Source organism: Tachyglossus aculeatus, chromosome 7 (genome assembly GCF_015852505.1).
Source record: "Tachyglossus aculeatus isolate mTacAcu1 chromosome 7, mTacAcu1.pri, whole genome shotgun sequence".
Taxonomy (NCBI): domain Eukaryota; kingdom Metazoa; phylum Chordata; class Mammalia; order Monotremata; family Tachyglossidae; genus Tachyglossus; species Tachyglossus aculeatus.
Window position 1 is genome coordinate 39,707,147 of NC_052072.1, and position 23,722 is coordinate 39,730,868.

Sequence of the window (23,722 nt, forward strand, 5' to 3'; positions counted from 1 at the left end):
GTGAAGAGCACATACAAAGGACTTAGAATGCCTCCCAAACTGGATCCTCTGCCCTCTGACAAATTTGAAGGGTGCCCTGTGATTTTACAGTGAGACAAGTTGTGAACTCTTTCGCTTACAAAAAACAAACACTGTGCCGGGCATGCAGGCCCTGCTGAATAAAAGACTGTATACGGTATCCCCAGAGAGCAGTTCACTTGACATTTATGCTGTGAGACAGAGCAGGACAAGAGATATCATCACCATTTTACAGTAGGAAAATTGTAGACCCTGGGAGGCAAATCGATTTGTTCCTATTCATTCTGTGGTAATCTGGTGACATGATTTGGAAGAGAATCCAACTTTTCCAATTCGTGATTCAGGAGAGTGTAACAGAAAGGTAGGCTATACTTCCTTTCCATTCATGAGGCAGGAGATTTCAAGCTTAGCAGTCCAGCTTCTCGTGCCTCTGAAGACCCAGGTCAATTTTAAAGGCTCAGAAATGTATCTGATGCTTAGCGCTCTAGAGATGCTAAATATCTATTTCCAAAAGAGTGTGGTTCCTGGTGGGATAAAAGGCAGCCATTTTTAACGTGTGGATTCTTTACCATTTTAGGGTTTCCAAACACCATTCAGTTGCACAAATGAAATGCTCTTTTCTTTAGGAGAAAGCATTCCGGTCACCAAGACTCCATTGCCGAAGGACGATAATTCCATGCCTTGGAAAACTCATGGTGTAGAGGACTACAAGAGGCATCTTCTCTTCTGTGGAACTGAAGTGATCCAAACCAAGGCAGCTGGCCTAGGGAAAGTAACAGCTGTGGTACTGCAAACGGGTTAGTGTGCTTAGCCTTTGCTTTTTCGAGCTGCTACAGTGCCCTTCTAGAGGTTCAGAAACTCAGGCCACAGTAATCATTCATTCAATCATATTTATTGAGCACTTACTGTGCACAGAGCACTGTACTAAGAGCTTGGGAAGTCCAAGTTGGCAACATATAGAGACGGTCCCTACCCAACACCAGGCTCACGGTCTAGAAGGGGGAGACAGACAACAAAACCAAACATGTGGACAGGTGTCAAGTTATCAGAATAAATAGAAGTAAAGCTAGATGTACATCATTAACAAAATAAATAGAATAGTAAATATGTACAATAGAATACAATAGAATAGTAAATATGTAAACATGTACAGTATGTGAGGCTCTGTTAAAATATGGTCCATCCATGGAAAAAGCAGCAAAACAAACATTACAGGATGGGGAAGGGATGAGGATTGGTTTCCTCAGAGAAGAATGCTTTGGCCATAGCATTTTGGTTGCCAGTCAGACTGGTTCCATCTTCATTCATTCATTCGATCACATTTATTGAGCACTTACTGTGTGCAGAGCACTGTACTAAGCGCTTGGGAGGGTACAATATAACAACAAACAGACACATTCCCTGCCCACAATGAGGAAGACCCCTTGGACGAGAGATGACTTTGAGAGGATTTTGAAGGTGGGGAGTGGGGTGGACTGTCATATATGAAGGGATATGGAGTTCCAGATCCAAAAGAGAAGGTAAGCTATGGATTAGTGGCGGGATAAATGGGTTTGAGGTATAGAGAGTTGGTTGGTTTTAGAGGAGTGGAGTGTTCTGGTTAGGTTATAGTAGGAAATAAGCTAGGTCAGGTAGGAGGGAGAGAGCTGATCCAATACTTTAAAGTTAATGGCAAGGAGTTTTTGTTGGTCCAGTGTTAGATGGGCAACCGCTGGAGTGTCTTGAGGAGTGGGGAAATGTGGACTGAACGTTTTTTCAGGGAAATGATCTGGGAGCAGAATGTGGTATGGACTGAAGACGGGAGAAACTGGAGGCAGGGCAGTCAGCAAGGAGCCCCATGCCGTAATTAAGGTGGAAAATAATAAGTGTTTGGAACAGCGTGTTAGCAGTTTGGAAGGAGAGGAAATGGGTGGATTCTAGAGATGTTAGATTTGGTGACTGATTGAATATGTGGATTGAATGAGAGTGGCGGGTCGAGAATAATACCAACGTTACGGGCTCGTGAGATAATAGGGTAATAATTATGGTATTTGTTAAACATTTACTATGTGTCAAGCACTTTTCTAAAGTGTTGTGGTAGACACAAGTTAAACAGGCGGGATGCAGTCTCTATCCCACATGGGGCTCACTGTCTAACTAGGAAGGAGGAAAGGTGTTGAAGCCCCATTTTACAATTGAAGAAACTAAGGCACGGAGAAGTTAAGTGAATTGCTCAAAGGTCACACAGTATGCAAGTGATGGAACTATGATTAGAACCCAAGATCTCTGACTTTAAGCCCTGGGCTTTTTCCACCAGTGATCTGCGCCCAGATTGAATATATGGATTCAATGAAAGGAATGAGTCAATGACAATTCCAAGGTAACAGGCATTAGGATCTCTTTTTCTTTGTTCTTTAAAGTTTCACTCAATTAATCAATCATATTTATTTGAGTGCTTACTGTGTGCACTGCCCTATACTAGTGCTTGGGAGAGTACAAAACAACAGAGCCTGTAGACATGTTCCCTGCCCTCAGGAAGCTTCCAGTCCAGAAGAGGAGCTTACATTCTAAAAGACTATATTTTATTAAAAATTAATGGCCCAGAATAAACAAATTTTATCTTTGGTATAATCTGTATTCCCCAACTATCACCAAAATATCCCAAGGAACAACAAAAACAGCTCAGCACAGAATGCTGGTTGGAAGGGAGTGAGACTGGTGTTTGTCATTTTAGGTTTCAACACAGCCAAGGGAGATCTGGTGAGGTCCATTCTCTACCCAAAGCCCATGAACTTCAAGCTCTACAGGGATGCTATAAGGTTCCTTTTGTGCCTCGTAGGGGCTGCCTCCATTGGAATGATCTACACCATATGTGTTTACGTTAAAAGTGGGGTAAGTTGTTTCTGAGTGTAAATGAATGTACAGAACGGGACATTCAGATTCACTCTGGCTTGTCCAAAATGATCGGTATTTTGTTTTGTTTTGTTTTCCTAACATTTTCAATATTTGGTTTATAGACAGTAGCTACTGAAAGTCATATTCATTGTCTGGGCTCATATAGCCTAAAATGAATCGAAGGTTTGGCAACTGATTAATTTGGTTTAGGTCTGAATGGATGGTCATTTGGACCATTCAGAAAAAAATTGTAGATAAAAAGGTTACCTTGATACTCACCAAGGACTACTCTGCTTTGAAGAGGATATGGCATCAGGGCACACAAAAAAAGTAAATAGAATGGAAACCTGTCAAATATCCACTTGTCTTGAGCTTTCTTGACTGTCATAATTGACCAATCCTTCAGCTGTTTAGATTTAGCCATACTGCAGTTATTAATAGACCATACAGAGTTTGGGGACTCACAAAGAGAGGCATTCTATAAATGCTTGTTCTCAGGAGTGAAAGAATTATTTTCTCATTGATTTGGATTGAAGGAGTAGTGTGGCCTAGTGAAAAGAACACTGGCCTTGAGTCAGAGGACCTGGGTTCTAATCCCAACTTCACCACTTGTCTACTAGGTGACCTTGGGTAAGTCACTTAACATCTCTGTGGCTCAGTTACCTCACCTGTAAAATGGGGATTGAGGCTGCGAGCCCCATGTGAGACAGGGACTGTCCAACACTGTTTGCTTGTGTCCACCCCAGCGCTTAGTACAGTGATCGGCAAGTAGTAAGCACTTAACAAATACTATTGTTATTATTTGGGACGCTGACTTTGGCCAACCTGATTATCTTGTATCTACCCCAGTGCTTAGTACTGTCTAGCGCATAGTAAGTGCTTAAGAAGTACCAATAAACAAAAAAGGATTAGAGAACGGACTCTTTTGAATTAGCAGTTATAATGAAATAACATGAATGATTAGGAGAAATAAATGGCTAGAATTAAAATTCAAAATGATGTTGGGTCAGATGTAAAAGTAGTCAGTGGTTAACAGAGTTAAGTTCAATAAGGTCAAGTGCCTAGTACAGTGTTCTGCCCACAGCAAGCGCTCAATAAATACGACTGAATGAATGGATGATAAATAAGGCAAAAATACTGGGGAGTAAAAACAACTTACAAAACAGATAAAAAAGAGGGCAAAGGAATAGCTTAGAGACCAGAAGCTGAATTTAACATAATTATTTTAAAATTCATATTGCAATGAAAAAAAATCCACCACACTTTGCATCTGTGAGTCCCTTGTTAAACTATCCACATTTTATAAGTGATGCGGGGAATATGCCCCAGGTATAATTTATGTATGTATATATGAATATTCTTAGAATCCTCAGAACAGAAACAACTGGAGAATTGTTCAGGGCCGGAGGCGATATCCAGAACACTGTGACATTGTTTATGTTCCAGAGCAGAATGAATCCTGTCCCCACAGTAGTGTTGCCTCCAGAAATTGTTCTGGAACAGGGCCCAGGGTCCCCATGGCAATGAATGATGGCATTAAGGCAAGCGGACAGGAGAGGTAGAAAACCTACTATGGTTGTGGGGGACTGGCGGCAGAGCTTTGTGAAACTTCTTGGCTATGAGAAGCAGCATGGCATAGTGGAAAGAGCACAAGCCTGGGAATCACAAGGTTGTGGGTTCTAATCCTGTCTCTACCACTTTGTCTGCTGTGTCTGAAGTGGACAAGTCACTTCACTTCTCTGTGCTTCAGTGACCTCATCTGTAAAATGGGGATTGAGACTGTGAGCCCCATGTGGGACAGGGACCGTGTCCAACCTGATTTGCTTCTATCCATCCTAACGCTTAGTACATAGTAAATGCTTAACAAATACCACAGACATCATCATCGAAATAGTAGTTCTTCAATCAATGGTATATATTGAGTATTTACTGTGTGCAGAGCACTGTACTAAGCACTTGGGAGAGTACGCTACAACACGGACACATTCTCTGCCCACAGAAATCTCCATTAATGGCATTTGTTAAAACATTAACAATGTGTCAAGCACTGTTTTAAGCACTGAGGTAGATGCAAGGTAATCAGATTGGACACAGTCCCTGACCCATATGGGACTCACAGTCTAAATACTGACTCCCCATTTTACAGTTGTGGAAACTGAAGAATAGTGAAGTTAAGTGACTTGCCCAGGATCACATAGCAGGCAAGTGGCAGAGCTGGGATTAGAAGCCAGATCCTCTGACTCTCCTTGGCCCATGCTTTTTCCAGTAGGACACACTGCTTCAAGGACTTCATTGACACAAGTTTCCTTTTCGGAAAAAATAATGCTTAGTTTAGAACTAGGCCAACCATGAAAACTCAATAAATATTTTTGAATGGCTGACTAATCTTATTTCCAGGTGCTTTCTAGGAACTGGAAAATGAAATTTGATCACTTCAGTCCGCTATTTTCCATTCCTTCTTCCAGCAATATTAAAGGACAATTGCAATAGGCATTTAGACTATATCAATTTCAGGAGATTAGAAAGGTAGACCCAATCACCTAGAGATAGGTCTAATCTCAGTTTACACTGCTTTAGAAAATCAAAGCACTTGCCTGCTGTCTTGATTTTGGTAAGTGAGAAAAAATGAGCACTTTCAGAGAGTCAAAAGGAATACCTCAGAGAAGGATTTATTCAGTTAAAGTTTAAAGCTCTGCTTCTTACAACCAAATCCACTTTAAAAAAAATAAAGTTTGTCTTCCCGATGACCACCACCTTCATTATTGGCCAGGAACCAACTGAGGAAATAGTGAAGAAAGCACTGGATGTCATTACCATTGCCGTCCCTCCAGCTCTGCCTGCTGCTTTGACGACGGGGATCATCTACGCTCAGAGGAGGTTGAAGAAAAATGGCATCTTTTGCATCAGTCCACAGAGGATCAACATATGTGGACAGTTAAATCTTGTCTGCTTTGATAAAGTATGTATATAGCATTGCCATCATTCATTATACTGCACTGATGCCAGTACAGCAAGAGATTGGGGCACAGGGTCTTCCTTTCCCTCCCCGTTTAATAATACTAGTAATAATACTTGTTATGGAATGCCTGGAATGCCCTCCCTCTGCCCATCCGCCAAGCTAGCTCTCTTCCTCCCTTCAAGGCCCTGCTGAGAGCTCACCTCCTCCAGGAGGCCTTCCCAGACTGAGCCCCTTCCTTCCTCTGCCCCTCGTCCCCCTCTCCGTCCCCCCATCTTACCTCCTTCCCTTCCCCACAGCACCTGTATATATGTATTTATGTTTGTACATTTTTTTTACTCTATTGATTTATTTATTTATTTTATTTGTACATATCTATTCTATTTATTTTATTTTGTTAGTATGTTTGGTTTTGTTCTCTGTCTCCCCCTTTTAGACTGTGAGCCCACTGTTGGGTAGGGACTGTCTCTATATGTTGCCAATTTGTACTTCCCAAGCGCTTAGTACAGTGCTCTGCACATAGTAAGCGCTCAATAAATACGATTGATGATGATGATGATGATAATTATTATTATGGTATTTGTTTAAGTGTTTACTACAGGTCAAGCACTGGGGTAGATACGAGTTAATCAGGTCAGATACAGTCCCTGACCCACTTGGGGCTCACGGTCAAACTTCCTCACATAAAAAAAAAGAAACAAGCTCCCCAGGATCTATTTATTTTTCTCCAGGGTTCCAGAACTGAATATGGAGTGAACCAGAAGTGGTACTGCAGAAACTCCAAGGATACTCGACTTCCTCCCACCCCTCTAAAACTCTCTCCTGCCCCTTCTTCTTTTTGGGTGATAGGGGTGTAAGCAAGGAGTTGATCTTTGGGGCTTTCATGTGCCACTTGGGACACACTTCTAAATTAGCAAGGTCATTTAACACCCCCAGATCAGAACCCAGGATGTAACAGATCTGGGAGAGGCCCCATGAAAGCTTTAGGAAACATAGAGCCAACCCTGCATTCACCACTCCTTAATGGTATAGGATAAGCCCCACATATATCTGAATAATAATAATAATAATAATTATAACGACATTTATTAAGCACTTACTATGTGCAAAGCACTGTTCTAAGCACGGGGGGATACAAGGCGATCAGGTTGTCCCACGGGGGGCTCACAGTTTTAATCCCCATTTTACAGTTGAGGTAACTGAAGCACAGAGAAGTGAAGTGACTTGCCCAAAGTCACACAGGTGCCAATCGGCTGAGCTGCAATTTGAACCCATGACCTCTGACTCTAAACCCCACGCTCTTTCACCTGAGCCAAGCTACTGAATCTGTCAAGGCCCACTGAATTTTTTATTTTTTTATTGGCAGTTTTAAAACCTTCATTAAGTACTTTAATTAAAAGGCATTTAACTACAGGGAAGTTGTTGGATACTTCAAAAAAGGAGTGATAATTCAGACAAAATGAAACAAATTTTGAATCTAGGAAAAGACGATCCTGTCTCCTTCCAGAGCTTACCTGTACTTAATTATGGTGAGTGGTAAGGGTGGTTACATGTAGAGAAGCAGCATGCATAGCCCCGGGACTCATAGGACCTGGGTTCTAATCCTTTTTCCACTACTTGTCTGCTGTGTGACTTTGGGCAAGTCACTCAATTTATCTGTGTCTCATTCCCTCATCTGCAAAATGGGGATTCAATTCCAGTTGTCCCTCCTACTTAGATTATAAATGCCAAGAGAGATCTGATTATCTTGTATTTACCCCAATGCTTAGTCCAGTGTTTGGCACACAGTAAGCACTACACAAATACCACGATCATCATTATTATTATTTGCAAAATTGGCTCTCCAGTTGCTAACGAGGGGCTTCAGAGAGGGAAAGTTAGCAGCACCCGCTATTATAAGATGGGGCCAAAATGAATGGGAAAAATAGTATCTGTGACCCTTTCACTTCTGGTACTGTCAACTAAAAGGACAGTTGTAATGTGGGAGATTAACTTAACTTTAATCCCCAATTAATCATATTGAAGAGCTGTCAAATGGCAAAGGTTTTCAGCAAAGTCCTAAAGTCAGTGAAAATTTGAGTCATAATACAAATTTCCTAAGCCTTGTTATTTCTGGGGCATAAATGTTTATAAATATTTGTTTACCAACAGATCAATAAAACAATAGTGCTAAGTGTTTGGGAGAGTACACGGAATTAGTAGATATAATCCCTGCCCTTTGGGAATTACAATCTGGTTGGGGAGACAAATTAAAATAAATCACAGATAGGAAGAGGTAATAGAGTTAAAGATATGTATCAATCAATCGATCATATTTATTGAGCACTTACTGTGTGCAGAGCACTGTACTAAGCACTTGGGAAGTACAAGTTGGCAACATATAGAGACAGTCCCTACCCAACAGTGGGCTCAAAGTCTAGAAGGGGGAGACAGAAAACAAAGCCAAACATATTAACAAAATGAAATAAATAGAATAGATATGTACAAGTAAAATAAATAAATAGAGTAATAAATATGTACAAACATATATACATATATACAGGTGCTGTGGGGAAGGGAAGGAGGTAAGACGGGGGGATGGAGAGGGAGACGAGGGGGAGAGGAAGGAGGGGGCTCAGTCTGGGAAGACCTCCTGGAGGAGGTGAGCTCTCAGTAGGGCCTTGAAGGGAGTGCTCTTGGGGCTGGGGTTGAAGAGCTCTTGGGGCTGGGGTTGAAGAGAGGAAAGGAAAATGATTTGGAGACACTGAAGTACTTAAATGAGAAGTGGGGATGGGGAGGATTTAGTCTGGACAATGAGAGTCATTAGTCATGGAGGACTTCCTGGAGTAGATGTGATTTCAGAAGGGCCTTGGAGAATTGGAGATCAGTGGAGAACAATGGAGATCAGAATTGGAGAGCCTCCCTCTCTAGGCTGTAAGCTCGTTGTGAGCAGGGAATGTGCCCGTTTATTGTTATAATGTACTCTCCCAAGCACTTAGTACATGCTCTGCACAAAGTAAGTGCTCAATAAATATGACTGAATGAAAGAGTGGTCTGTCAGATGAGACTAGGGAGTGAGTTCCAGGAAGGAGGGAGAGTGTGAGCAAGAAGTCAGAGATGGGAGTGATGAGAACAAAGAACAGGGAGTAGGTTGATTTTAGAACCATGACTCCATCATCACTTAAACATGATATTCATTTCTTTTGATGAAATCTGTCTCTGTTTTGTTCTTCTTGGAGCCCTCGACTCTTCACAAACTGAATTAATGTAAGCATTCCTTTCCATTTAGACAGGCACCTTAACCAAGGATGGTCTGGATCTTTGGGGAGTGGTACCCTGTGATAGAAATGGGTAGGTATGTTGGACAACCAGTAGGATTTATAGTTTGAGCAATCCTCTCTCAAAATTATTCACCTCACCATGGCTTACTATTAATGAAGAAAATTGCTCAGTATATTACTCAGCCAAATCTGAATCTTACTCACAAAAACAGCTCTTGTCAAATTGTTATTCCCTTTTATCTCTTTCCTAACTTGTAGGAATGCAGTCTAGTAAGAAATTTCAATATTTGCTCAATGATCTATCTCTCCTGCTATAGTTCTAATCCTCCATGATAGGCAAACCATCGTGAGCCTGACATTTAATAACTGTTAAAACATAATTCACTCTCAACATGTTAATAAATGGTTAATTGCATCATATCTTTATAATTTACTGAGAAACACTGAGTTGTTGCCTTTCAGGATCTAAAAAATCCCATGCTATAGCCTAAGTAAATGCCCAAGAAATCATTACCTGAATTTGAGTGAACAAACCAACTCCTGGGCTCTGGGAAAAGGAAAGCTTATGAAAAATTGGTTGGAATTCTGATGTCACAGATGTTATAAAATGAAAACACTTCCCAGCTATCCCTAATCTCCTCGTTCCTAGTTGAATTCATCATCATCATCATCATCATCATCAATCGTATTTATTGAGCGCTTACTGTGTGCAGAGCACTGTACTAAGCGCTTGGGAAGCACAAGTTGGCAACATACAGAGACAGTCCCTACCCAACAGTGGGCTCACAGTCTAAAAGGGGGAGACAGAGAACAAAACCAAACATACTAACAAAATAAAATAAATAGAATAGATAGGTACAAGTAAAATAAATAAATAAATAAATAGAGTAACAAATATGTACAAACATATATACATATATACAGGTGCTGTGGGGAAGGGAAGGAGGTAAGATGGGGGAGTGGAGAGGGGGAGAATTGAGATCTGAATCTGAATTGAGAATTGAATTGAGATCTGCTCTGGCATTAACCAACTAGATATTTGTAAAAATTTATTTCTTCTGCCCTGGGCTTTCAATATCCAGAAGCAGCATGGCCTAGTGGTTAAAGCACTAGCCCAGGAGCCAGAAGGCCTGGGTTCTAATTCTGGTTCAGCCACTTGCCTGCTGCGTGACTTTGGGCAATTCATGTTCCCTCAGTTTCAACTGCAAAATAGAGATTCAATACCTGTTCTTCCTCCTATTTAGACTGTGATACCCGTGTGGGACATGGACTGTGACCTATCTGATTAACTTGTATCTCTACTGTGGTGCTTAGAACAGTGCTTGGCATACTATAAACCCTTAAATAACTTAAAAACTATCAATTGGGGGTATCATGTTACCTCTGTTCTATTCTCCATAGGTTTTTCCTTACTTTAAAAATTTTAGACTTCAACTACGGAAGAACAGGACTATAGCCTATGGACACAGTCCCTATCCCATATGGGGCTCATAGTCACAATTCCCATTTTATTGAAGAGGTAACTGAGGCACAGAGAAGTTAAGTGACTTGCTCAAGTCCACACAGCAGACAAGTGGCAGAGCCAGGCTTTCCAACTCTATTATACTGTGTTCTCCCAAGTGCTCAGTACAGTCCTCTGCACATAGTAAGCACTTAATGAATATGACTGATTGATTACTGTTAAATAATAGCCATGGAAATGGAAATATATATATATATATATATATATATATATATATATATATATAGTATATATTCTTGTCTCATTTTCTAAAAGGAAATAACATTCCCAAGAGTTAAGCACAATTGAATTATTCCTTTCCTTCCACACTACAGATACATTTTGTGCTATTTAACACTGGCTTCATTGTTAGTACCTTTTTTTAAATGGTATTTGTTAAGTGCTCACTATGTGCCAGGCCCTACATTAAGCACTGGGGTAGGTATAAGATAATCAGGTTGGACATAGTCCTTTTCCCATGTAGGGCTCATAGTCTTATTCCCCATTTTACAGATGAGGTAACTGAGTCACAGAGAAGTTAAGTAACTTTCCCAAGGTCCCACAACAGACAAGTGGCAGAGTCAGGATTAGAACTCAACTCCTCTGGCTCCTAGGCCTGTGCTCTTTCCACTAGACTGCACTGCTTCTCTAATCTTAATGTAGTTTGCTCTTCGTTGTGTAATAGTAATGGAATTTATTAAGCACTTTGTGTTGAGCAGGAACAGAGCACTGAGAAAATTAGACATAGTCCCTGGCCCCCACAGGGTTTACAATATGGGGATTGGGGGAAGATAGACACTTAAAGAATAAAACAATAAAAATACAAAAGCAATATAAAGGACATGGACAATGACATACATATATATATATCATATATATGTCATATATATTGTTATAACAAGGGGAATATGCTAAAACTCATAGACTTAAAAATTAATTCCTTTTATTCACTGGTATCAATATTGTATAAAGAAAACTTCTTTACAAAAGTAACTTTTCAACTCTTAAAAAATTGACAGTAAGTGTATGCTATAGACTGATTGGAATTAATTCGTCCTTCTTACACCCTGCTTATGGTCTAGTGTATTGGGCCATAGGTAGGATTACTTTTACAAAGCACCAAAGATGAAAAAGAGTTCAACTCAATTTTTCCATTACAGAAGCCAATAAAGGGGAACATTCATTCCTTATTGAATAGTATAACCTCAAATTAATAGACTGAGAAATTATTTTTTGTGCTGAAGATGAACCTAAAAATGTCCAGGAAGGACCCATCTGAGGACATAGAATTCAATAATTGGGAGTTGCTGCCTAGAAATTACAAATGGAGAAAGTACAGTGGAGAATTAGAATGAGAACTTTAAGATTTACCCTTCCAACAATAGTCTTTTTAAATCCTGAATGTCCTGAAATTTCCCAGAGGATTTCAGAAAATCAAAATTAAAAACTGGTGAACTGACACTTTAAAAATATGCTTGCTTTCCACCTGGAGCTATTCATTCCCATTAAATTCTTATAGAAACGCTTTCAGTAGTATATACTGAAATCTTACTTTGTGCAAAGCACCATACTAAGCATTTGGTTAGTTGATGAGCTTCAAGAGAACTTGGGAAAATAACTTCTCCACACTTCAGTTCCCTCATCTGTAAAATGGGCATTAAGACTGTGAGCCCCTCTGGGACATGGACTGTGTCCAACCTGATTATCTTGCATCAATCCCAGCACTTACTACAGTGCTTGGCATATAGTAAGTGTTTACCAAATTCCATTACAAAAAATGCATTCAGAATCTTCTGAATTCTAATAGGTGTGACAGTTAGGATTAATATTTGACAAACACAGTGAAATTCTAGGAGCAGGGAAGGGAAGTTTCGACGAGAAGGGCGGCACTTTATGTGTGTCAAAGGGGTGGAACCCAGTTGCAGAAGAAAAAACATCCTTCTTATACTACGAATTTGATTTTGCTCATTGCAGCATAAATCAGGCAGCATTTCACAGAATCCTAGGCTAGGGAATAGCCTGTGGAATAGACATTTGGCAGGCAAAGTTTTTCCTTTACCTGTGAAATGATAGGTTCATAGCTAATAGGAAGCAAAATAATAACTGCGGTATTTGTTAAGCACCTACTATGTGCCAGGCACTGTACTAAGCACTGGGGTGGATACAAGCAAATCGGGTTGGACACAGTCCCCGTCCCTCGGGGCTCACGGTCTTAACTCCCTTTTCCAGACGATATAACTGAGGCACAGAGAAGTTATGTGATTTGCCCAAGGTTATAGAACAGATGAGGAGGACCCGGGATTAGAATCCAGATCCTTATAACTCCCAGATCCGTGCTCTACCCACTAGTCCACGTTGCTTCTCCAATGAATTTGGACTACTGAATGTATTCCTCAGGGACAGAGAAGTACTGCAAAAAAAGGGGAGTTTAGAGGGGCCCCAGTGAAAGCGAAGGATCAAATCATCTAACAAGTAAAATTTCCTCCTCCTGTGATTAGTTCAGGGTTCAACACAAGGCGTGAGCTCAATAAATACTGTTACTACTCTGTCCCTCCTACATGGGAATTCTTAGTCTCCCCAGATGAATAATAAGTGTATTTCAGAAATGAAGCTATTTCCCTCTTCTCTTCAGCTTCCAGGAAGTCCACAGCTTCCACTCGGGCAAGGCTCTGCCCTGGGGACCACTGTGTGGTGCAATGGCCAGCTGCCACTCTCTGATCATTCTGGAGGGGACAATCCAGGGAGACCCTCTGGACCTCAAAATGTTTGAAGCCACTAACTGGGTAACTCTTTAGTTTGTATCCATTCTAACTGACTGAAGAGCCTCGGAGCTGCTGAATGATGAAGAAAGGCAATAGCTACTGAAGGGGCCTCTTCACTAAATAAGAGGTCTCAAATATTTTCCATTCTTTTTCCATCTGTAATGTCCCGTTTGAAGACATATCTACAGTAGAGGCTGAAAGAAAACACAATGGGCTAAAGGACTTGGGCATTTTGGAAGGAAGTACAACACGAAAAAAAATGGGAGTATTATCATCATCAATCGTATTTATTGAGCGCTAACTGTGGGCAGAGCACTGTACTAAGCGCTTGGGAAGTACAAGTTGGCAACATAGTATTATTATTATTTTGTCCCCACGTCTGGGCCAAATATGAAAGAAACCTGGAATGAAGGTACAAAAAGAATCGGGCAAATCACCATTAATTTGCTTCTATCTTGGGTTACTTGGGAACTCCTCCTTGCTTGCCCTAATACATAATAATAATAATAACAATAATAATAACAATAAATAAATAAATAAATCATATTTATTGAGTGCTTACTGTGTGCAGAGCACTGTACTAAGCACTTGGGAAGTACAAGTTGGCAACATATAGAGACAGTCCCTACCCAACAGTGGGCTCACAGTCTAGAAGATAATAATAATAATAATAATAATAATGGCATTGATTAAGCGCTATGTGCAAAGCACTGTCCTAAGCGCTGGGGAGGTTACAAGGTAGTCAGGTTGTCCCACAGAGGGCTCACATTCTTAATCCCCATTTTACGGATGAGGTAACCGAGGCACAGAGAAGTTAAGTGACTTGCCCAAAGTCACACAGCTGACAGTTGTCAGAGCCCCAACTACAGAATGACAATTTTGATCAGATCCAGTTTCAGGGGAGTATGAAACGCTAACAAGATACCTATTAAAGCATTCTGACCCCTGTGGCTTAGAGTTCCAAGTTATCAATAACTAGGCAGTGTGGGCTAGTGGAAAGAGCATGAAGTTGGAAATCAGGAAACCTGGGTTCTAATTCTTTCTCTACCACTTGCTTCCTGTGTGACCTAGGACAAGTAACCACATTTTCGGTGGTTCATTTCTTCATTAGTTAAATGGGGATAAAATATCTATTTTCCTTCCATCTCAGACTGTGAACCCTTTGTGGGACAGGGATTCTGTCTGATCTAGTTAGCTTGTAGCTAATTTAGTCCTTAGCACATTGAAGTCCTTAAAAAATACCATCATTATTAATCACTATCAAAGATGTATTTACGATTGAACAGAGATTTATTTACCATCTTCCTGTCCAGTGATCTTACAATCCATATTAGACCAATTATACCAGGGAAGGATGTGGGAATATATAAAATGCTAAAGGTAGTCTGTGGAAAAAAAATGGTCATTTGTGTTCCCTATCTCAGTCAAACTATTCAGAAACTCAGAGTCTTCACAAACGTCACCCCTACAGAAAAAGGAATAAATTACATGAATAATTCAGGAATGTCTACTCTTGCATTCCACAGCATTGTTAATGCAGCTTTTCTGACAGGATTAAACCATTTCACCTCAAGCCAATTTAGTTCCATAACTAAAAAAGAGGAGACAGCCAACACACATTAGTTGTCATCTGGGACTGTTCACTGAGAGTATTTAGAAGGTGCCAAAAGCCCGAGCCAAAGTTTAAATCCTGTGCATTAAATCCATCCCATTTCTGAAACAGGAAATAGACAATTACCGGAGTCATCCCAACTGCAAAGAAGTGACTTCACAAGCCGTAGTCGTTAGACCGGGTCACACAGCCACTCAGGTAAGCTTTACTCTGATTTATATCGCATGTAAGTCAACATATCAGTTTCCATAATTCCCATATTTGTCTGGTGGTTCTTCCTACCCTATGCCACTTTTATTTAAGTAGTAAGAAATTCAACATCTCAGGGCAAGCCTAATCCCAAGATTCCCTTTCCCATGAGCCTCACAGGAGAGGGGTAGGGAATAGGTTCAGGTAAAACCTGTCCTGCAAATACCAGTTTTACCCACCAGCCGGAAACTGACTCTAGTGTGAAGATGTGGACTGAAACAGAAGAGATGTTTGTCCTTGGTGTAGTTTCCCAGTAGCTATAAGAGTATTGTCTGTGGTAGCTTCTGAAACTCTCAATTAGGAAATATTAACAGTCTTCTTTCTGGGACAAGGACTCTTACATACTATTCTTAGCTAGTAGCAAAGCTTGGTTATGATCATAATTTTTGGCTAGTTATTCTTCCATTTTTTTAAAAGAAAATAGAGCAGTACATTGGGGGGAAGCCATAGATCTCAGAGGATGAAGAAACACTGAAAATTTTGGTTAAAAAAAAAGCCCTAAGAGGCCATTTCAAGCTCTATCAGGGTTCTTTCATCTTGAATTTCAGGATCCTCTGTAACTCTGATATGGGACCCTCCTCTGGACAGAAGCATCCAGTTTGGTCGATTGGCATGAGAGTTCTGGGAGTTGATGAATGGGTATCCGATAGAATTAGCTTTTAGTTCCCACATGGCACAGGCAACTTCTACAGGATTGCAAAGCAGATGGAAAACCAAGGCACAAATGTTCTCCGGCTCCCTCTTAGAACACTCAACCAACTGCTTGGGGACTCCAGGTCTTTTAGTGAGGATGCCTCCTGAGTGACTACTGCAGAAATGAAGGATCCTGGTTAGGGTGAAGGATTTTGTTTCTTATTTTGTCTTTTAGCTAATTCATGCTTTGAACAACTTCTGGCAATTCCTTGTGGTTTCCTCCTTAAATGAGGAGCGAGAAACGCATCTTTTAAAGTTGAGCTTGTCATATGCCAAGCACTGAAAACTTTTCTCCTCCTCCTCTAGGTCCCGGTGGAAGGGATGATCATTTTACACCAGTTCCCGTTCTCTTCTTCCTTGCAGAGAATGTCTGTTGTTGTCAAGCAGGTGGGAGGAGATTATCTGGCATATATGAAGGGGGCTCCTGAGAGGGTGGCCAGCTTTTGCCTACCAGAAACAGGTGATTTAGACTGGTGAGATAAGATTGCTGATCCACTTGACAAAATATCAGAAAAAGTCATCACCTTCACCACTTTGCATGATTGAATCTTCCCCATCCAACCCCTCTAGACTGATCTGAACCCAGAAGACCTCAATCAATAGTATTTATAGAGCACTTACTATCAATCAATCAATCAATCAATCGTATTTATTGAGCGCTTACTGTGTGCAGAGCACTGTACTAAGCGCTTGGGAAGTACAAGTTGGCAACATATAGAGACAGTCCCTACCCAACAGTGGGCTCACAGTCTAGAAGGGGGAGACAGAGAACAAAACCAAACATATTAACAAGATAAAATAAATAGAATAGGTATGTACAAGTAAAATAAATAAATAAATAGAGTAATGAATATGTACAGGCATATATACATATATACAGGTGCTGTGGGGAAGGGAAGGAGGTAATCAATCAATCAATCATATTTATTGAGCGCTTACTGTGTGCAGAGCACTGTACTGAGCACTTGGGAAGTACAAGTTGGCAACATATACAGTCTCTACCCAACAGTGGGCTCACAGTCTAGAAGGGGGAGAGAGAGAACAAAACCAAACATATTAACAAAATAAAATAAACAGAATATATATGTACAAGTAAAATAAATAAATAGAGTAATAAATATGTACAAACACTGTTGGGTAGGGACTGTCTCTATATGTTGCCAATTTGTACTTCCCAAGTGCTTAGTACAGTGCTCTGCACACAGTAAGCGCTCAATAAATACGATTGATTGATTACTACTGTACAGAGCCCTGTATTAAGCACTCGGAAGGGTAAAATACAGTAGAGTTGGTGAACACATTCCCTGCCCACAAGAAGCTTACAGTCTAGAGAGGGAGACAGACCTCTCTTGACATTTATTCCTGAAGGGCTGACAACTTCCTGTAGCACTTATAATAATGTTGGTATTTGTTAAGCACTTACTATGTGCAAAGCACTGTTCTAAGCGCTGGGGTAGATACAAGGTAATCAGGTTGTCCCACGTGGGGCTCACAGTCTTCATCCCCATTTTACAGATGGGGGAACTGAGGCCCAGAGAAGTGAAGTGACTTGCCCTAAGTCACACAGCTGACAAGTGACGGAGCCGGGATTTGAACCCACGACCTCTGACTCCAAAGCCCGTGCTCTTTTCCACTGAGCCACGCTGCATATACTCTAGTCCTCCCTCCTAACTATAGCCTAACTATAGTTTATTTTAGTGTCTCTCTCACCAGTTAGATTGTACAGTCATTGAGGCTACTCAAGGGCTCAGTACAGTACTCTGCATGTAGTACGTACTAAATAAATGCTACTAATTGAATGATTCCAATCAATCAATCAATCAATTGTATTTACTGAGCACTTACTGTGTGCAGAGCACTGTACTAAGTGCTTGGGAAGTACAAGTTGGCAACATATAGAGACAGTCCCTACCCAACAGTGGGCTCACAGTCTAATAGTATTCCAGCATTCTCTTTAAATATGTCTATTGGTTAAGAATCAATACAGCCCAAACTATATTCATTTGTGTTTTCTATAGTACTTAGCAGACAGTTTGGCTAAAATGAATGTCATTAATAGGTCTCTATTTTCTTCTGTAGTACCAACCACTTTTACAAGTGAACTGCAGATTTATACGGTGCAAGGGTTTCGGGTCATTGGATTGGCGTACAAAAGAATGGAGATAGACGCCCAAGGAATCTCCTTAACAAGGTAAACACATCAGGCTATTTTCATATGTTTCCATGGAAACCTAAGTGGGCCAGCAGACAACCTCGGATACTGCTACTCACAAGCTTTCTTTCTTGAGTACGTTGTTTTTAGTATGCTTATGAAAAAAGCAACACGCTATCTGCATACAAACTCCCTAAAAACAATTACAAAATAATGAATTACACAAATATGCCTACCTTGTTTAACAAAAGAAATCTAGGTAATGGGTTTTCACAATCCCAGGAAGGCTCATGAGAGACAATTTGAGAGATTGTTATTAAACTGGAAAATTTGAAATTGGGGTATTTAAAGGCAAAAAATAGTATCCACTTCCTGTACAAAATTATTTCTATTAGATCTAGTTAATTTAATCATTAACAGTCTTGCATAACTTCAAAAGCCTTTTCAGTTTAGCCACTACTGTACTGCTGCACATGAATATCAATGTTTGGTTGATTGTTAAGGTTTATTAAGCAGCAATAATGTTCTGGATAAGCTTCAGAGAAACTTAAGACTTCTAACCTGAACACAATTTACTAACATTTAAACAGTTTAAAATAAGATGGGTCAAAAGAAGAGGTAAAGAATGAAGGAAAGTGAAGTAGCAGGAGCGTGACTAGGTAAAGAGAAGTACCAAAAAAGTAAATTGGGGTGACTTGAATATGTTGGGTTCTCTAAGGTCTATTTTTCCTCTCAAACATTCTCTTGCCCTTCCTGCCATAATTCATGAAGAAATGCCATGCCAGTTTTTCTCAGCCCTGGTGGAGCTTACAAATGGAGTAGTAGGTGGAAGCAGAGAGCACTAGGAAGCACTTTTTATTGCCTCAGGATCCTAAATGATAATGTAATGGCCTGAAAGACTTCATGCAGCTTCCAAAAATGCCTAATTGATTCTCAGAGAGTATTTTACACACTGTAGAATTTGGATTGATGTATCTGACCACACATAAATCTCCGTGATTATTCAAGCCCTGAACAGTGTCCACAGATCAAACAGATTTATGCTACGGAGCTGGTCAAGCCTTATTTGCCAATGACATTACAATGATATTATTTGTGGGATTTTCTAAGTGCTCGCTATGTGCCAAGTGCTTAAAAACAAGACAATCAGGTCAGACAGAGTCCCTGTCCCCTATGGGGTTCACAGTCTAAGTAGGAGGGAGAACAGGAATTTAATCCCCATTTTACAGATGAGGAAACTGACATATAGAGAAACTAACTGACTTTCCGGAAGTCACAAAAGCAATAAGTGGTGGAGCCAGGATTAAAACCCAGATCTCCTGACTCCTGGCTGATGCCCTTCCCACTAGTCCATACTGTCTCCCTACAAAACACTCTACTGCAGTATTTCAGTAACGATATTAATTAGCTCTCTGAAACTGTTGTGCATGTACAAGGAGTTTCTGAGTAATGGGTAAGCAGTGTCAGAAGGGTGTGGGGTATGGGGAGAAAGCTGGCCTGGGGAAAATTCAGGGAGAAGTAGCCAAGGGCCTGGAAAGAGATCTGACTGTGGGCAACCAGAAAGAGGTTCCGCTGACTTCCCCCTAGCTTCCCCACTAGGTTGGTTCTCACTATTACTGGAAAGGATAATCAATCAATCAATCAATCGTATTTATTGAGCGCTTACTATGTGCAGAGCACTGTACTAAGCGCCTGGGAAGTACAAATTGGCAACACATAGAGACAGTCCCTACCCAACAGTGGGCTCACAGTCTAAAAGGGGGAGACAGAGAACAGAACCAAACATACCAACAAAATAAAATAAATAGGATAGAAATGTACAAGTAAAATAAATAAATAAATAGAGTAATAAATATGTACAACCATATATACATATATACAGGTGCTGTGGGGAAGGGAAGGAGGTAAGATGGGGGGATGGAGAGGGGGACGAGGGGGAGAGGAGGGAAGGGGCTCAGTCTGGGAAGGCCTCCTGGAGGAGGTGAGGAGGATAAAATGCTTGGATGTCAAGAGATTACAATACACTTCTAAAATTGAAGTTAGATGTGTACTGATATCTCATGGGCCCTGCACACATCCAAAATATCCCCTGAGACAGCTCAGGCCAGGTAAGAGCAGTCTAAAGTCCCTTGAGCTACAAAAAAAAAAATGCTCTAGGAACAGTCCAGCCTAGGTCTAGAGGGGAACAGAGTTGTCTAAAGCCAATGATATGCCTTAGTGGCAAGAGAGGTTTCAAAAGGAAATTTTAATAGCTATTAGGTTTCTCCTCCTCTTTCTTGTATTTGTGTATTCACTTGTTCATTCAATCGTATTTATTGAGCACTGATTGTGTGCAGAGCACTGTACTAAGCGCTTGGGAAGTACAAGTTGGCAATATACAGAGATGGTCCCTACCCAACAACAGGCATTACTAAATCAATAAAAAATGTATCTCCAGCTAGTCTAATTCTTCTAGCTTTGTGACTGGAAAGGGGCATTAAATACTCTGTTTCTCATGGTACCCGGTGTAATGCCAGAACTGAAATTACAAATCCATTTAAGGTAATATGCAATTTCACTCCACTTTCACCCCTTTTAAAGTCATATGAATTCTAGGGGTGTTAACTGCATAAACAGGGAAGATAACACATCTTTAATATTGCTCCACTCTCTACTGGATATATTCAAACACATTAAGAGTTGGCATAAAAGCATTAAGAGCTGCACAAAAGAATGACTAATAAGAAAAGGACAAAAGGAAATATGATACACTATTGTAATATTCCAGATCCTTTGAAGAGTTCTTTTTCCTTTACTCCAGTTTTTCTCTTCAGCCTTTTAAAAAAAATTTCTTGGCTGGGATCAAATCCCACTCTGAAATAATGCCTTAAAGAATAAGAGTCAGCAGATATTTTCCAATATAGGACAATGTGATGACCCTGTTTCCTATGATCACATGAACTGCCTTTTCAGTGCTGTTTTTCCCTCATGAGTTACTAAAAATCAATTATTAGACTTTTCCAAAACCAACATAATCCCAAAAGAAAGACAACCTCCTTATACATTTCATGCTTCTGAATGAAAAACTTTTTTTATAACAAATCACCTGTACTCCTATATATAGTTATACTCGTACACACTTCTTCACAGACTCAATGCAACCTACCCACTCACTTTTTTTCTTTCCTTCCCTAACTTTCAGGAGGCCAACCTATCAATCAATCAAGAGTATTTTTTGAGGGCTTAGTCAGTGCAAAGCACCTGAGAGTTAGTAGACACAATCAAGAAATAAATAGTCCAGGAAGGAATATACCTTCAAGGAATATACAGTCCAGCCTGGGAGACACTAAATAAATTACAGGTGGGGAAAACAACAGCGTTTAAAGATATGTACATAAGTGCTATGGGGGCTGGAGAAGTGAGTACCAAAAGTGCTTAGGAGTGAAGACTCAAGTGCATGGATGCTAGAGTGACAGTAATGGACGTGGAGGTGAGAGGTTAGTTCCGGGAAACACGATTTTGGAAGAGTTCACTTAAGCATATACAACACACATGCAATTGCTCTCACATTCACACACTGTTTGCTACTACTCTTCTTTCTTTTGAAATTAACAGGAGAGTAGTAGCAGGAGAATAAACAGAATAATTACTGAGAGCAAGCTTTGAATTTCTCAGTGTGTGGAATCACAACGAAAAGAAATCAAGTCCCAAAGTGGATTTTGAGCTCTCCTTCAATGTTTGAAGTCTTCCCTGGATCATTTGATCCAAGTGACTCTCTTTCCTAGCAAGGAGTTCAAAGCCTTCTCACAGCTACTTTGGTCAATATGGATTTCGGTTGATCTGTCCATGGCTTGAAGCTGTATCAGAAAGCCATGCACAGTTCAAAATAATCCCAGAGCTGATTTAGAACAATGGAGTGCCAATCCATCAATCAGTGGTATCTATTGTGAGCTTACTCGGTGCACAGCATTGGGAGAGTACAGCAAACACAATCCCTGCTCTCCAAGAATTTACAGTCTAATGAGGGAGACAGATATTGAAATAAATTATAGTAAGGTTTCTTGTGGGCAAAGAATGCATCAACTAATTGTTCTATTGTCCTCTCCCAAGTGCTTAGTACAGTGCTAGGCACACAGTAAATGCTCAATAAAAAGGATTGATTGATTGATGAGGATACATACATAAGTGCTGTGAGAGTGGGGTTAGTACCTAAAGACTTAGGTGATGGGACTAAATGCATGAATGAGACGTGAATAAGAAGAGAGGGAAAACAGGGTAGAAGGATGAGAATTTAATCAGGGAAGGCTTCCTGGAGGGGATATGCTGTAGTAGGGTTCCCCCTCCAGACTTATGTTCCCTGTGGGTGGGGAATGTGTCTACCAACTCTATAGTATTATGTTCTCCCAAGCACTTAATACAATGCTCTGCACTTACCAAGCACTCGTTAAATACTATCAATTGATTGATTAAAGATGGATGAGATGCTGGTCTGTCAGATATGAAGCCAGAGTAAGTTCTGAGAAGCAGGGAGGGCATGATCACTGGGTCGAAAGTGTGACAGATGACAGAGAGGTTCCATGAGTGGGTTGGTTTCAGAAGAGTGAAGTGGGTGGGCTGGGTTGTAGTGGGAGAGGAGCAAGGTGAGGGAGTGAGTAGAGAGACTTTATTGTCCTACATAGCCCACAAAGCCTGGGAGTGGCCCAGAGCCACACAAAGAAGGACCTCAAACTGAGTAGGGAAAGGGAGGCAACCGCCTTGGTAATGATCACTATCAGTATTTATTGAATGCCTACATGTGCAATGCTCTGAATTGTACTGGGTATTGGGTAGCATGCAATAAAAGTAGAAGAAACGGTTTCTGACTCCAAATAGCAGCTTGGATTAGTGAAAAAAACATTTGCCTGGTAGTCACAGGACCTGGGTTCTAATCCCAGCTCTGCCAAGTGCTCGCTGCCTTGGGCAAATCACATAATTTCTCTGTGCCTCAGTTTCCTCAGCCATTAAAATGGGGATTCAGTTTCTCCCTCCTAAGATTGTGAGCCATCTGTGGGACAGGGATTGTGTCTGACCTGATCATCATCATCATCATCAATCATATTTATTGAGCGCTTACTATGTGCAGAGCACTGTACTAAGCGCTTGGGAAGTACAAATTGATCATCCTGTATCTTCTCCAGCACTTAGAACAGTGATTGACACAGAGTAAATGCTTAATAAATGCCACAATAAAATAGTTTACAATCTAATGATGTGGCTGAGGGTAGTGTCATTTTCTTAAACACCTATTAATTCTAAGAGAAGGGCCAAAATTAGGCCCCAAACTTCACCTTAATTACAGAGCAATAGAGGAGTTAACCCATACATTTTACGAATAAATTCCCAAGGTATTGGGAGGTGTGAGGATTTTCTCTGGGTTGTTTTGGCCAACAGGGTGAGACCTGGGATTAGGCCCAGTGCTAATTTGGGCCAGGGGTCACCAGGATTCATTCTTGGCACCTGTGGGCAGAGCCCTGGCACATCTAGGAGGAATCGCAGCACTTTGGGGGTTAACTGCAGTGGGCGATGTCTTCACTGGCCTTTGCTGGCCCTGTCAGTCTCCTGGAGATTGGACCAAAGAGGCACAGTAAGTGAAAGGAGCAGAGCGTCGGCTCTTCAATTTTCCTCTC

At 40.7% G+C, this 23,722-nt stretch overlaps 1 protein-coding gene across 1 annotated transcript in view; it reads left to right on the forward strand.

The window, feature by feature from the left end:
- The window catches only part of ATP13A4 (ATPase 13A4), a 126,295-nt gene that overhangs the window by 66,303 nt on the left and 36,270 nt on the right, over positions 1 to 23,722 (forward strand). Inside the window, exons 10-17 of the mRNA XM_038749077.1 lie at positions 645 to 815; positions 2,732 to 2,889; positions 5,663 to 5,851; positions 9,117 to 9,178; positions 13,242 to 13,392; positions 15,095 to 15,181; positions 16,232 to 16,385; positions 18,005 to 18,116. Of these exons, the coding sequence (XP_038605005.1) occupies positions 645 to 815; positions 2,732 to 2,889; positions 5,663 to 5,851; positions 9,117 to 9,178; positions 13,242 to 13,392; positions 15,095 to 15,181; positions 16,232 to 16,385; positions 18,005 to 18,116 (1,084 nt within the window). The remainder of the gene's footprint in view (positions 1 to 644; positions 816 to 2,731; positions 2,890 to 5,662; positions 5,852 to 9,116; positions 9,179 to 13,241; positions 13,393 to 15,094; positions 15,182 to 16,231; positions 16,386 to 18,004; positions 18,117 to 23,722) is intronic.